Here is a 15990-nt window from a genome sequence, read left to right as displayed (position 1 = left end):
TGAGCATCTCAGGGGATGGAAAAGGGTGGCAGGAGGACATTCTGGGGGTGGGGAGGGGATGTTTCTGGGCAGGGGAGGATAGAATGGGGGAGAATCAGGCCCAGGAGGGCGGTAGGAATCGGGGGTGGCAGCACATGCCACATCCTAATTCCTGCCCCGGTCAGCCTTTCGTGGGCTGCTCAGATTTGCACCAGCTAAATAGCTGGTGCAGATCCAAGTAGTTCAATAGGGCAGGCTGGGGCTCAACATGGGGTAAGAGGAAAAATATCCCCTTACCCTGAGGTTACCTCAAGCAGGCTCCCAACCTGCACATACCATGTGGCCTGGGTGTACCATCGTAGGTTAACAGATTGGGCTGTTAATGCCAAGTGTCAGAGCAGTATATAAAAGGCTGCAATCCCTTATACACTTTCCTGGGAGTAAGCGCCATTGAATACAATGGGACTTAACTTCTGAGTAGCCTTTCATAGGATTGTGTTATGGGATCCTAAACTGTGAAAAAACACAAAAGCATGAAATAAAACACTGTTTCTCAAACTGTGGGATCACTAGGTGTGTTGCGAGCCAATTTCAGGTGGGTCTTCATTCATTTCAATATTTTATTTTTAGTATATTAGACTTGATGCCAACATGGTATGTGACTGCATTTGGGGAGATCTGTACTTTTAGCAGGCTACAATGTATATGCTTTTTACAATGATAGTCAATGGGGCTTACCCCTGGATAAGTGTGGATAGGATTGCTGCCTAGAATTGTTAAAAATTTTCCCTGCCTAATGTCACTTCCGGCCATGACATAACTTCTGGCGAGTTCCGACAGATTCTCATTCTAAAAAGTGGGTCTTGGGCAAAAAGATTGAGAACCACCGAAAAAATATAGTACCTTCTAGATTGCAAGATTCGAGCTACATACATAACAGCTTGAATTAGCACCAAAACACAAACACCATATTTGTGATACAAGTATCACAAATTTTAAACCAATAAAGCAATAACATTTACAATTATTTTAGTTGTCTCAAAAGAATTATATCAGAAATATATTTTAATCATTTGCTATATTATACTGTTGGTCATGTATAGAGGCAAACCAGCAATGATTTCATTGTGAGCTTATGATTCAGAATATTTAAGAATTAGTATGAATGTTACCAATGCAATAAAATTTGTTATTATATTTTGAGGCCCACAAAACTTAATGCTTATTGAATATACAGATAACATGGAATTCTATTTTACCTGCAGTTTTAACTACATTCATTGCTCTTACTATTGATGTGGCCCACTTGCTTAGGTCAGTTCGTGGCCCACTTGCTTAGGTCAGTTCGGCACTGGGAAGATGAACGAAAATGGCCAACGCCTGCTAGAGTTTTGCTGTCTTCATGGTCTCTGTGTCAGCAACACATTCTTCAACACGAAGCCCCAACATAGAGTCTCCTGGAGACACCCAAGATCAAAGCACTGGCACCAGCTCGACCTGATTCTCACCAGACACTCCAGCCTTCCCAGCATCAAGATCACACGCAGCTATCAGGGTGCTGCTTGCGACACAGACCATTCCCTGGTGTGCAGCAGAGTGAACTGCAAACAAAGCGACTGTACCACACGAAAAAGGAAGGAAGACCTCGCATTGATACCAGCAAGACCCGGGATCAGAGAAAAGTGGAGGAATTTGCACGAGCGCTTGAGGAATCTCTTCCAGGCCCAGTCGATGCAAACGCATCCAACAGATGGGAACATTTCAAGAATGCCGTTTACAACAACGCCTTGTCCATATTTGGCAAGAAGACCAACAAGACGGCAGACTGGTTTGAAGCCCACTCTGAGGAGTTGACACCAGTCATTGATGAAAAGAGGAGAGCTCAAGCAGCATACAAGGCCTGTCCCAGTGAGCGCAACCTGCAGGTCCTCCGAGGTGCTCGCAGCAAAGTCCAGCAGAATGCCAGGAGATGTGCTAACGACTACTGGCTCCAGCTCTGTTCCGAGATACAGATAGCAGCTGACATGGGCAACATCAAGGGGATGTATGATGGTATCAAGCAGGTCCTAGGTCCAACACAGAAGAAAATTGCCCCTCTGAAGTCTGCCACAGGTGAGGTCATCCAGGATCGGATGCAGCAGATGGAACGCTGGGTGCAGCACTACTCTGAGCTATATTCCAGAGAAAATGTAGTCACCGAAGAAGCGCTGAACAACATTGAGTGCCTGCCTGTGCTGGAGGAGCTTGATAGTGAACCAACCCTAGAAGAACTTCACGTGGCCCTGGACTCCCTTGCCTTTGGCAAGGCACCTGGAAAAGACAGCATCCCTGCTGAAGTCCTAAAGTGCTGCAAAGAGATCATCATCACTGAACTGCATGAAATCCTCTGTCTCTGCTGGAGAGAAGGTGGAGTATCTCAAGACATGAGGGATGCAAACATCATCATGCTGTACAAGAACAAAGGCGACAGGGGTGACTGCAATAACTACCGTGGCATCTCTCTCCTTAGCGTTGTAGGAAAGTTGTTTACCCGAGTTGCACTAAAGAGGCTCCAGGTACTTGCAGAGAGCGTTTATCCAGAATCACAGTGCGGATTCCGAGCCAACAGGTCCACCACTGATATGGTATTCTCCCTTAGACAACTGCAGGAGAAATGCAGGGAACAGCGACAGCCACTCTTTATAGCCTTCATAGATCTCACGAAGGCCTTCGACCTGGTCAGCAGGGATGGCCTCTTCAAGATTCTCCCCAAGATTGGATGTCCACCCAGGCTCCTCAGCATCATCCGATCCTTCCACAGGGACATGAAGGGCACTGTTGTCTTCGATGGCTCCACATCAGACCCCTTTGACATCCGAAGCGGCGTGAAGCAGGGCTGTGTTCTTGCACCAACCTTGTTTGGGATTTTCTTCACTGTCCTGCTGAAGCATGCCTTTGGAACCGCAACAGAAGGCATCTATCTCCGAACCAGATCAGACGGAAAGCTCTTCAACCTCTCCAGACTGAGAGCAAAGTCCAAAGTCCAGCTGAAATGTCTGCGTGACTTCCTCTTTGCCGACGATGCAGCTGTCACTACCCACTCTGCCAAAGATCTCCAGCAGCTCATGGATTGTTTTAGCAAGGCCTGCCAAGATTTTGGACTGACAATTAGCCTGAAGAAAACACAGGTCATGGTTCAGGATGTGGACTCACCTCCCTGCATTACAATCTCTGCGCACGAACTGGAGGTTGTCCATGACTTTGTATACCTTGGCTCAACGATCTCTGACACTCTTTCTCTCGATACCGAACTAAACAAACGCATCGGTAAAGCAGCTACCACATTTTCCAGACTCACAAAGAGAGTCTGGTCCAACAAGAAGCTGACGGAACATACCAAGATCCAGGTCTACAGAGCTAGCGTCCTGAGTACACTTCTGTACTCCAGCGAGTCATGGACTCTTTGCTCACAACAGGAGAGGAAACCGAACGCTTTCCACATGCGCTGCCTCCGACGCATTCTCGGCATCACCTGGCAGGACAAAGTTCCTAACAACACAGTCCTGGAACGTGCTGGAATCCCTAGCATGTATGCACTGCTGAAACAGAGACGCCTGCGTTGGCTCGGTCATGTCGTGAGAATGGATGATGGCCGGATCCCAAAGGATCTCCTCTATGGAGAACTCGTGCAAGGAAAGTGCCCTACAGGTAGACCACAGCTGCGATACAAGGACATCTGCAAGAGGGATCTGAAGGCCTTAGGAGTGGACCTCAACAAGTGGGAAACCCTGGCCTCTGAGCGGCCCGCTTGGAGGCAGGCTGTGCAGCATGGCCTTTCCCAGTTTGAAGAGACACTTGGCCAACAGTCTGAGGCTAAGAGGCTAAGAAGGAAGGCCCATAGCCAGGGAGACAGACCAGGGACAGACTGCACTTGCTCCCATTGTGGAAGGGATTGTCACTCCCAAATTGGCCTTTTCAGCCACACTAGACGATGTTCCAAAACCACCTTTCAGAGCGCGATACCATAGTCTCTCGAGACTGAAGGTTGGCAACAACAACTATTGATGTTTTCATTGAAAATAGTTTGAGGTGAGAGGTTCACCTTCATCCATTAAAACCAATAGATATTTTTTGCCACTGATTTCCATGCAAGCTAAATTGCTCCCAGAGGTTTATTTTTGAATAAGCTCATGCAGCTAGTACATTTTTTAAAAGTTCACTTTAAAAGAATGTGCTATACAGATATCATTAATTGTAATGGCTATTTTTACCATTGAAACACATGATGTCAGAATTTTTGCTCATTGAGTTATACTGAGACCAGAGTTTATTTGAGCTGAATATGCTTTCAATGCTTATCTTTATCTCTAGATGTTAATAAGTTCCATGGAAATTCCTTTTTGCAGATACTACTATTGCTAATGTATAGATCAATATAGGAATATAGAACCGAATATACTTACTCTTTAGATCAAACTCCATTTAGGGAATTTACAAATTTTCAACTAGCTTTGTGTGTTCTTTGTGTGTTCATTGACAGCTAGGACAATGGCATAGCCAGCTTCTTCCTGGTTTCCGTTTGACATTTGCCAGTTTGTAGTTTTCATATCTTGCTTTGATTTTGGATAATGAATCGACCACAGCTAGCTCATATAAATAAAGATTTTGCTTCAACTGGTGCAGGTTTTCTTGGTAACTGTAAGCTTTCTAGAGATTAGAGGACCTGTATTCACAGTGTCTTTCCTTTAACCGTATAACCGCAACCAACTGCACGCATACATCATTAAAAGCCATGACCTTATCATCAGAAGGCATAGGTTCCAGGCTGCTTGAGCCTTTGTATCCCACTTTTGAAAACGAAACCTTACTTGTCATAATTAGAACAAAGAGCCCATTCCTAAGTAGACTTTGCCAAGTCGTAAAGGCATGCGTGACAGCGTACATGCCTTCACTACATCACAAACAGTGCAACACTGGTGGCATTTTGGTGCTGCAACTATCACAAACAGCACCTGTCTCAGAGCAGGTAAACCATTGTAGAAAGTGGGCAATGGGTGGGCAAGCAGAACTGGACAAGGAGGGGAACAAGAGAGCTTCTGGGAAGGGAGGGGTAGAGTGGGAGGCTGAATAGGAGAGTTTGATTCTGGCAGTGCTGGCATGAAGCAGGACTACATCTCTGGTCCTTCTTCCTTTCTCTTTCTCTCCTTGATTCTTCTCCAGCTAAATATCTGGTGCAAATCTGAGGAGACCCTTTCAAGGAGGCCTCTGAGACTGCCTTCCCCAGAACTGCAAACCACAGAATGCAGCCCAATCCATTGGCATGGCTGCATTGGCCAGGAGGGGTTAGTTAGGATTGGGCTGAACATCTCTTGTACATGCATATCACACTAATATGGTGGGTCAGGTTGCAGACCACTACCATACAGCGAATATCACTGTAGAGTGAATCACAAGCTTTTAAAAGCTTAATGGCAGTGGCTATTGTTCCTCCTGGTACCGTGATTGGGTGACCTGATAATGGACCATGTCCAGTTAACTGGATAATGGGAGGGAGTCATGGAGGAATGTGTCATCCATACAGTTCAGGATGCCTTCCTGAGATGCAATGGTAGCTTACAGTATAATCAAAAAGCGCTGCATTAGCAAAACGCTGTAAAGCAAGGTATGTGGACAATAAATGATTGGTAAAACAGAGAAAGGGAAGCAGTGTTGGAAGACTATTCATCTTCTGTGTTGGTTAGTAACTTGAAGTAGTTGTTATCTTGTAAAAATAGACTGAGTATCCAGGTGATGGTTGTCAAAATATTTGGGGCTGGAAAGAATGATCAAGGAAGTGGATACAAACTAAATATTTATATCATAGTAGGGTCTTTGGAGAAAGCCTTCAGAAGTTTTGAGGTTTTCTCTACTAACTGCGCTGGGCTTTGTATTGGACCCCTAATGACTTGCAAACTCTTGAATGCTTCCCCATAGAAAACCCAAAAGGTAACCCAGGATTGCAGAAATGAGTAATTTGTATGTAATTATATTTGAGGCTTAGGTCTATCACTGCTAGAACTGAAGTCAGTTGTAGAACTTCAAGAAGTATTTGTGTTCCCTTCTGTTTTTGTTTTTTTAATTGGGTGACAACTGATAAGCTAATTTCTGTTCACAAACATACAGAACAGTATATTCTGACATTCTTGTTTATATTTCATGAAATATTTACAAAAATCTTTTTAAACTTGCAGCAGGTAGTGGCAGCAATAAATGCAGGAGTCAATCCTAAAGGCAACACGTCTAATCAAGTCAGTCACTGGGATTTGGGAAGTTCTTTCTTCTTTGCTGGCACTGTTATAACCACCATAGGTAGGACACAATTTATTATTATATTTTAACAGTATATTACCTAAAACAAATTTAATTTAAAATATATGTTTGTGTTCTATATGGCAAATTTTGTTAATCCATTTGATAATAGTTTTATTTTTAAGTTTGAAGATGTAGGCTGAATCAGTGTTCATATGGATACACGTGTCTAAGAAATAATAGTATTGTGAGGCCTCCCTGTGGGGGAAGGGGAGGGCCTGCCCGGCCTTTCCGAGGGGGATCCCCTTGTGGAGATCTCAGACTAGTTCCCCAGAAGAAAGGGGGGGTTGTGTCACCCAGTTCCCCCTCTTTGGGTTGGCAGCATTTACCGGAGTCAGGAGCAGGGGCTGCTGTCAGCAGATCCTCCTGCCTGCTCTTCTAACTCTCAACTGCCTTGTCATCCAGGTTTATGTAGGGCAGACCTCTCCCCTCTGGCCCCTCCCTTTCCCTCACAGGGATAGTACAAAAAGCGCCTGTCCCCGGGATTACCAGCACTCCTCTCCTTCCTCTCCCTGTTTCCCTCCAACCTTCTCTCACCTGGAGCTGCCAGGGATGCTCCTGAGATGGCTAGGAAGGCTACTGCCTCTGCTCTGGTCTCTGCCTTTGGGGGGTGGGCAGGCCCTGCCCACCTGGGTCCTGTAGCTCTGCAGATGACGTTGGGAGGTCCAACTGTGGGCTCCTGATGTCACAGCCAGGTGCCCTGCCCGGCAAGGCAGGCCTCGGCTGGTTTCCCCTTCTCCCCTGAGGTGGGGGAGGGGCGGCTGCCCAGCAGCCGAATAGCCTGCGTCCTGTCTCCCCCCTCCCTCCTCCAAGGCAGAGGGAGAAGCGGGGGGTTTGGCACGCAGTGTTCCTTTGCTGCGCTTTGCCGCCCACAGGAGTGCCCAGGCAGTGTATAGGGAGGTGGTCCCCTGCTCCACTGGCTTCCTCCTGATCCTCTGACCCAGAAGTCCTTTCCCTGGGTAAGTTGGGGGCCTGTGGGTGGAGGGGAAGCCCGACAAATTTTAATAGACAATAGCTTTATTTCAAGACGAGAATGGTATTTTATAATGTACAGACAGTAAGTGCAGACAGTATTGCAATCATGTTTTAAAACCAGATTTTGCTTAAATCTGTTGATTTAGGTCTCTAGGAGTTGTAGTCTTAATTCAATGTAGCTTTTCTTAAACATTCTTAATTAGGCCTCAAAATTCTGGGGAGTCAGTTTAAGAAATGCATTTTTTCAATGAACCTGACATATAAATAATATTATAATATGCTGATTTTTATCAACAAAAGTTCACAAAGCAGCTTACATGGCAAAACGCATTTGCCAGAGGGCTCACAATTTAAGAAACACACCAAAGAGACACCAGCAAACCACTGGAAAAGACACTAAACTGGGGTGAACACAGACAGATCTGACTTTGTGACTTCATGCAACATGCAATCAGATTTGCAGCAGCTGCAGATAATTCAGGACAGTGCAACAATTCAGACATGCAGTAATTCAGGACAAAGATTTTCCTTAACATTTTACACTGTACATTCTTTATAGCAGATGCTGCATTAACAGTTGCACTATGCCAAACTACAGTAGATGTGATTATAGCAGATATGTGTAAATATGGATCTATCAGAGACATATAGAAGGAAGGGGTAGGTTCCATTTTTTACTGCTAATGGGACACATGGGTAAGGAGTGAGAAGCACCCCCCACCGCCTGAACCTTATTTTCCTTTTGTCTGTCCTTCTATATGCTTTTCTTAGCTGAGCTCTGAATGCAAACATCTGCTCAGCTGGAAAAAGAGGTTCTTGGAAAAAGGGTTACTGGAGCTAAAGGGGAGAACAGGCAGGTCCCATTCACCTGAATAGCCTCAAACTCCGTGCTTCTGCCCTGTCATAGCCCACTGTACTTACTTTCTACTGTTTTCTTATTCATGCATGGCCTGCTCCACTGTCCTGCGCTAATGCAACAGCGTGATATTCTGAATGTTTTGCTGCCCCAGTTTAAGACAAGGAACTGTGATGTTTCATTAGTGTAATAACCCATGCACCAGACCTACACACTCTTTTTTATCTTGCAGATGAGGCCATAGGATTGGGCAGTACTATAAATTATTTTCTCTAGGATCTAATGCTGTGTGTCCTGCATGTTTCTGTAGCTTTAATTTATGAGTTAAATAATCACATCATGGATGCATATAAAGTTGACTCTCGAAGAAATTGAAATGATGCAGAAAAACAGAATGCCATCTGTAAACATAATGGGTAGAATTCTGCATGTGCTTTTAGTGCTATTGAAATTTTATTATCATACCATCTTGCTAAGGAGAGTTAAGTGCTTTATAATTGGTTCATAGTGCAGCTTTAGGCAATTTTTGGTTAAAGTTTATAACTTTGTTATGGATATTTAAATGGTTATAAACTTTTTTTTTCCCCTTTAAAGCATTTAGGACTGTATTATTTGCTAGAACAACTGAGTAAATGAGGATTTTGTTTCCAAGTAAAGGAATGTATACAGGCTAGCGCAGAGATCAAATACTTAGGTTTTATAGCTGTGCCGGAAAGGTTTTTGTTACAAGCTGAGGTTATGATTGATATTTTCTCTATACTAAGCAAGCAGTTCTAGAACTAGAATGAATATGCTTTTAAATTGAAAGAATTATTTGTCTGAAGTCCTGTTCCTCATTTTTGTGGTAATACGCATAGTTCTGCACTGTAGCATAATGATACTGACAACATCACAAATTTATGCTATTTCAGAGATCTTATAATGCTCTAACAGACCACTGTTATAATCACTTATTATCATTACCATGGGACATTTATTTTTGTGTTACAATAGCATTTTTGCTCTTGGGAGTACTCTCTGTCAATGATTCCCTAGTTTAATGTTACATGACACAATTGATGTGCTGCATACATTGTTGAGTTGTATTTATGCTGCCTCTAACATTAGTAAAATTCTTGCAATTAATTCAATTTCAGTTAATAAAATCAAATGAGAACTGTTTCTGATGTTCACATTTGGAATAATGTATGCAGTCTGGTCTACAGTCTCAAAAATGGAACCTGCTGCTGAATAAGGTTTAGAAAATGTACCTGATGTATATCCTGTGCGCTCAGCGGGCAGCACTGGAGGTACCTCAGGAGAAGGGGACTTTTGTCCTCTTTCCCGGGGTAAGGCGAGTAGCCCACAATGGGGCTACCCGATTCTACAGCGACTCAAGGGTTGGTGTAAGAATTAAGAGCCTCTGTGTCGATCGGGTGACCCAACACGGAGGCTCAGGATCCGGTGGAGCAAAGCTCCACTGGTCCCGCCTCCCTCCTGCTCTGCTCCCTCCCCAGCACACCTCCTTCCTGTACTCTTCCTGCACTCCCTCTGCCTCCCCCTGCCCCGGAACGTCTCCCCCCCATGCCTCACCTACCTCTCTGTTGCCCAGCGATCTGTGCAACCGCTGAGCAGCAGAGCACCAGTGCTCTACCGGTGCTAGCCCAGTGCCGGCCAGCGCTGAGCTAGAACTGGTGTTCTACTGGTGCTGAAGACTGCAAATGTGCCTTATGGCACATTTGCTACAGTGCACGCTGATGGTGAGTTTCCTAGTTCAAACCTCATCTCTGCCATAAACTTACAAGGTGCCCTTAGGCAAACCACTAAGAGCACAATCCTGACCAACTTTCCAGTACTGGCATAGCTGTGCCAGCGTGGCATGTGCTGCATCCTGCAGTTGGGGGGCAGTCATAGAGGCCTCTTCAACGTCAGACAATGTTTGTTCCCTTACCTCAGAGTTGCGTTGCCCTTATGTCAGTGCTGGAAAGAATTGCACCCTAAGCCTCAGTACTCTAACTTACCATTGGCTAAATTAGCTTACCAGTCCTACACAAGATTCTGCCAGCACAAGGGGCTTTCTATAAAAACTGGAAGTGTCCCGCTGTTTGAAAATGGCTGTTGATGGTGTGCATAGCCTATTTTGTGAATGCTACCACAAGTGGCGGCAGCACTGGAGGTCCACTGTCAGATGCAGCTGCCCCTTCTGGAGGCAGTAAGACAATGTGAGCTTTGGGTTGCAAAGGACAGAGGGGGAATGAATGGGGCAGAGTTAGGGCAGGGAGGAAGTTGGATTGAGGCTGGGAAGGGAGCAAAATCAGTGGCAGCACTGCTGCCAGTATCCTGCGTGCCTTTCTGGTGCAGGGCTGAGGAGACCCAGTAGGGCAGTGCAGATTTAAACTCAACAGAAGAAAATTGGAGAAAACAGAATAGAATTGGAAACTCCACCTGAACACTTTCAGAGAAGTGGTCAACTGCAGTTCAAGGAGACAATTCCATATCTGTGATGCTACCACAGAGAAAGCCCTCCTTCATGCTGCATCCAATTCCACCTCAAACGGTGGCAGTGATCATAGGAAGGCTCCTACAATTGGTTTTAGGACAAATGGGGAGGTGGTCCTTCAGATATTCTGGTCCTAAGCTGTTTAGAGTTTGATCATGACCAACACCTGGAAATGGACAAGCAGCTGGCACAGCTGGATAAGCAGCGCTCTGACAGATTGAGTGCTTTTTGCTTATTACATGCTTTTTATGTGTTCATTTTTACTTTATAATTTATTTTTATTTTTTTCTTTTCATAGAGGGAACTTCCATTCATAGAATGAGAGGTGTGCTCATAGAAGTGGTCTTACCATGAGAGTAAGGGGTTCTTGTGTGAGCAGAGTTCTCCATCAAACAAAAATGTAGGATAACACCCAGGTTGTGTTTTGTTTTTTTTTGGGAGGGGGGAGCAGTTGGACCTTTTTAATTAAAAAAAAATGACCTAAACCCATTTCCAACATTATTCCTAGTTGAGCAATCCCATTCGTTCTTTGACAAGTATTTGGTACAAAATGTGTAAACTTGGTGATCACAAATAACAACTAGTAATATAAATTATATGAAAGTTTATAGAATATTTTTTGTATATGTATGAAATGTGCACATAAAAGATCAGAACTGTTCCTGGGGGTGGGCACATCTTTTGTGAACATCTTGTGTGAACCCTACCTGTAAAGGGTCAGCAAAACAGAAATTTATAAAATTTTGAACAGTATGTAGAGAGTAATTAGGGGGGACAGTTCTCATACACAGTAATAATTCTTGGGATGCTCCATTAAAAGTGGCAGTAGATTAAGGATGTATAGCTTCTCAGTATATGTAATGTCTCTGTAATTTTTGGTATTGGGTGAGTTGCTTGAACCGTCATCATGTCCTACAGGCACCTGAATTCTGGTGCAAGATAGCTACTCATATATTTTGCTAATATTACACAATAATCTTTGATATTGTATGCAATTGTATTTGCTTAACATAGATTCTGACTCTATGAATATCATCTAATCTGTGCAAGGTGTGATGATCTCCTTCCTTCTGGTCTTATGTTGTGCAAAGTTACTTTTGTCTATGAAACTAAAAAGATAAAAAGTGTCTATGAAACTAGAAAGAATGTATTGGCATTCTAGAATGTATAAGAAGCTTGATGGCAAGTTTGAGCTAGCACTTAAGAGACAAAAGTAAATCCTTGTAGATTCGCATTTGTGATTAGAGACCTGGTCTATGAGTTCAAACAAAGTTTTATTGTAAAGAATGTTTCTTTCTTCTGTCTACGTCCCCTGTGGGCACAAACATTTCTTTTGAGGTCAGAACATTTTCTATCTTGTTATGTGGTTTATTGATTCAGCTGAACAATGGAGATTGTACCATTAACTCTGTTCTTGCTGGAGGAATTGTATTGCAGTCAAGTGGAATATGTGTAGAGTTGCAGACTTTTTCTTTGAGCTGACTTGAGTTCTCCCTCCACACCGCACCTGCAATTGACACTGCCATTTTGGGCCTTAAATCATCCAGCCAGTCTCCATATGTGTCTATGAATGAACATAATACTGTTTTCCAGTGTTTGTGGTAGGTAAACAAAAGCATGGTATTGAGCACTGGAGATGCCAACACAAAAGCTGCCTCCATTGTTAGAATAGCAATAAGATTAAGAACAATTGCAGTGTAACCACATGAGTAAAATCAGAGCCTTGAAGGTCAGGAGATGGAGCCATCATCTTGATTTTCAAAAGTTGACACAACTCTGTGAGAGCTCAATACATGAAACTGTAAATGCTTCATATTATTTCAATATCCTACTGATAGAAGCTTGTCGTTAATGGGCAGCCTTTCGGCAAATTTGCAACACTGAGCTGGCACCTATCTGGCACAGATAGGGTTACTCTGCAAGATATGTTTCTGGCACAAGCATTGTTTTATTTATAAAATTTGTTCAGAGCATCCATTATACTTACTCTCATATGGGGATCTCAGTGTTCTCCAGCTTCAGTAGTAGCTGCTCCCATACAACTCACTGAGCACCCTTTTAAATAAAACATAGATGAATGCTTGCAGCTGTGAGTGCTATGCAAAGGCCCCAAGTCTACACCAAATCCAGACCTGACGCATACAGTCTCATGCACATATTATACTCAATTAACTTTGCAAGAATTCAGGTATATATGGTGGTACCTCCCAAAAAAAGGCAAGAGAAAAACAACTGTTTAAGAAGTGCAGGCAATTCCACCTACTCTGTTTATGCCCCAGAGTAAGCCTGAAATGAGAGAATAAAACTGCTGTTCCCTCAGTTGTCTCAGTTCCCTTGTGTCTGTCATACTCTGATTTTAATTCTTTAAGAGACAGTACATTTTTTTGTTTGATTTAAGGAAGTTTTGACGATACGTGATTTTGACTTTACACGCTGACCGCAGAACTTAATCTTTGTGTAAGATGTGGGCCAACTGTATAACTACAGTTAGTACAAAATACAGCTGCTAGGTTACAAATTGGTACTGTGTTGGGATTTTTCACCTGTGCTTGAACAATTTTATGGGTTTTCAGGCCATTCCCAGACCCAGTTCAAAGTACTGGTACTTACTATGCAGCTTAAGACCCAGGTACCTGTTGAGAATTTTTCATCCTGCACCAGCCTGCTTGAACACTGGTCATAATTGGAGGCTCTCGTCTATGAGATGAGGGCAATTGGGGAGAGGACCTTCTTAGCTGTGGTGCTCACCTCTAGAAAGGAAGCTCACCTGGCACCAGGAAAAGATATTTTCCCAAGCAGAAGTAGTGTTTGCTGCTGTTGATTTGTTTTTATCAGCTGTTTTTGTTGTCATTTTCATATGTAATGTTTGACTGTATTGTTTTATTATTTTAAACTGTAGTCACCCTGAAAGCACACAGTGATAAAGGGCAGAATAGAAGACCAACAAGCAAACTTGGGTTGCCAAAGTGTAGTTGCTATAGCTGTGAGCTTGAGCTGGAACTGGTGCGGAGACTTACAAGTAGGTTTTTAGCTCCAGTATGATCTGGAGCCTGAGGAATTGAGGTGGAGTCTCACCAATAGCAGGCAGATGGTACAACTAGGCAAGGGCAGAAGACCATTAATCTGCTAATCCAGTCCCTCCCACCCCATTCCCTTCAAAGCAGGAATGGCCTGAGTGGATCTGCCAGCTGAATTGGGGCAGGATGCATTGAATGTCAAGTATTTTAATCCCATCATTTCAGTGGGTGAATGTTAAGCATGTGTTTAATTTTCACATTAAAATAAATGTTAAAAGTACGTGGTTTTGGTTTTTTAAACTTTGGTTGAATCATGCCAAAAATTATGTGTGAATTCTTGTAAAATTTGCCAAAATAGGTAAAAATTATAACAATATAAAAAGTTTTTTCCCCATTCTTTTTTCTTACAAAGTTATGCAACATATGTCTGTCTTGTTAAGCCAAGGTCTTTAGCAAATGCTCTAAATTATGCTTATGAAGTTTCTTTGGTACTTCCTCCTCCTCATGCAAAGAACAGAACCTATCTGTCAGCATGCACAAGATGTTGCAACACAGTGTTCTGTGGAAACCAGAATTGCCCTTCTAATGAGCTTTGTATAAGAAACTGAGAGTTTTCTTCAGGAAAAAAAAATCAACTTACCATTCCTGTTATGCATCCTTTGAGTACCTCTTTACCAGCAAAATGTCAAGGGGCAGTTTTAATATGGAGTTGTGAAATAGTAGGCAAATATTCTGCCTGACTGTTTTAAATAAGTGGAAATTTGCCTGATAAAACATCCAGGGGCATAATTTTCAAATCATAGATTCCAATGGCAAGATACCCACTGCTTTACCTTAATTAAGCCCCTCAGCTTAGTAACATATGAAGCTCTAAAAATGATGTTGTTTACTTGAACACACAGTTGCTCCTCTTACCAGAATTAGGGCCCAATCCTATCCAACTCAGCCACAATGCAGCCAGTGCAGCCACAATGCAGCCTTGAGGAAAGGAAACAAATGCTCCCTTACCTGGAGGAGGCCGCCATGATTGCACCTTCAGTGCAGGATGCAGTGCAAGCCCAATTGGCATGACTGCACAGGTGCTAGAAAATTTGGATAGGATTTTGGCCAAGTTGTCATATTGGCTTCTGGTGGTAAAGCTTATGTAGGAAGTAACTATACGATGAGTCTAGGGCTGTGCCACATATTCTCCCTACTCAGGCTGGATCTAAGCCCACACATTGCTAGACATGGGTGAACATTCCACTATCACTGCACTACTATGTTCGCCCTTGAAGAAAATGTGCAGAAGGTGGTGACCTTCTTCCCCAGCCACTTACCTTGCCCCTTCTTTGCAGCAAGAAATGCAGAATGTGATACATTGATGTAAAGAAGTAACACATTGATAGCATTCCTAGCATGTCCTACACTTCTTGCTTTGTTTAAAAGGACTGCATGAGGAAGGAAGGCTCACCAACTTCCAACTGGCTTCCTGTTTGCCTTCAGTGAGCGGAAAGCAATCGGAGTGACTCTGTCTGTAGTGGGTTGGAGAGAAGCAGTGGCAGACCTGGGATGAAGGGTTCCTTGAGTCTGTTTGCCACTCCCTTTAACCCATCACTTGACATGATTGACATCATACCCCTACTTTTGTTTAGGTCAGAAGTACAGTACTGCTTTCAGAAGGCTACTGCTTTCAGTGACTTTTTTCCCCTGGATTTGACTGCTTTCTTTTCTATACAGTGATCCCAGTCAATCAGGGATCATGTACTGAATGTACTGTGACATGGTGATGTGTACTCAGTCAGATTTGGCTATTTACATCAAGTTTAGCTTTGTGCTTTCTTGACTGGGAGCCCAATCCTGAGCTCGATGTGCCGGCTTACCACCGGCACGCACTGTCACAAACGTGTTGTAAGGCACGTTTGTGAGGCCTAACGCTGGGCCAGCGACCAGTCTTTTGTCTTACATGTATTTCTCACAAAATCTTTTGTCTTACATGGACAAAAGACCAATCTTTTGTCTTACATGTATTTCTCACAAAATCTTTTGTCTTACATGGACAAAAGACCAATCTTTTGTCTTACATGTATTTCTCACAAAATCTTTTGTCTTACATGGACAAAAGACCAATCTTTTGTCTTACATGTATTTCTCACAGCACAGTCCCCCAGCACAGTAAGTGTGCCTACTGAGTAAGTACCATTGAGTTATTCCCTAGAGTGGTTCCCAACATTTTCCATAGAAGAAGGGAACCACCTAAGTCTTTGCGGGGGTGGGGAGATTGCAGCAACCCAATTCCCAGGATCATGCAACTGCTGGGAAAAGGGATGGTTTCTGGCTTACCGGAAGCCAGTGTTGGGCTCTGGGGGTTGTAAGAA

At 43.4% G+C, this 15990-nt stretch overlaps 1 protein-coding gene across 1 annotated transcript in view; it reads left to right on the top strand.

Annotated features, from left to right (window-relative positions):
- Positions 1 to 15990, top strand: part of KCNK2 (potassium two pore domain channel subfamily K member 2) — a 99531-nt gene that overhangs the window by 17446 nt on the left and 66095 nt on the right. Inside the window, exon 3 of the mRNA XM_066611710.1 lies at positions 6189 to 6306. Coding sequence (XP_066467807.1) covers positions 6189 to 6306 — 118 coding nt within the window. The remainder of the gene's footprint in view (positions 1 to 6188; positions 6307 to 15990) is intronic.

The sequence above is a fragment of the Tiliqua scincoides genome, chromosome 1 (assembly GCF_035046505.1).
Source record: "Tiliqua scincoides isolate rTilSci1 chromosome 1, rTilSci1.hap2, whole genome shotgun sequence".
NCBI classification, from domain to species: Eukaryota; Metazoa; Chordata; class Lepidosauria; order Squamata; family Scincidae; genus Tiliqua; species Tiliqua scincoides.
Note: the sequence above shows the minus strand (reverse complement) of the source record. Positions and strands in the feature narration are given on the sequence as shown.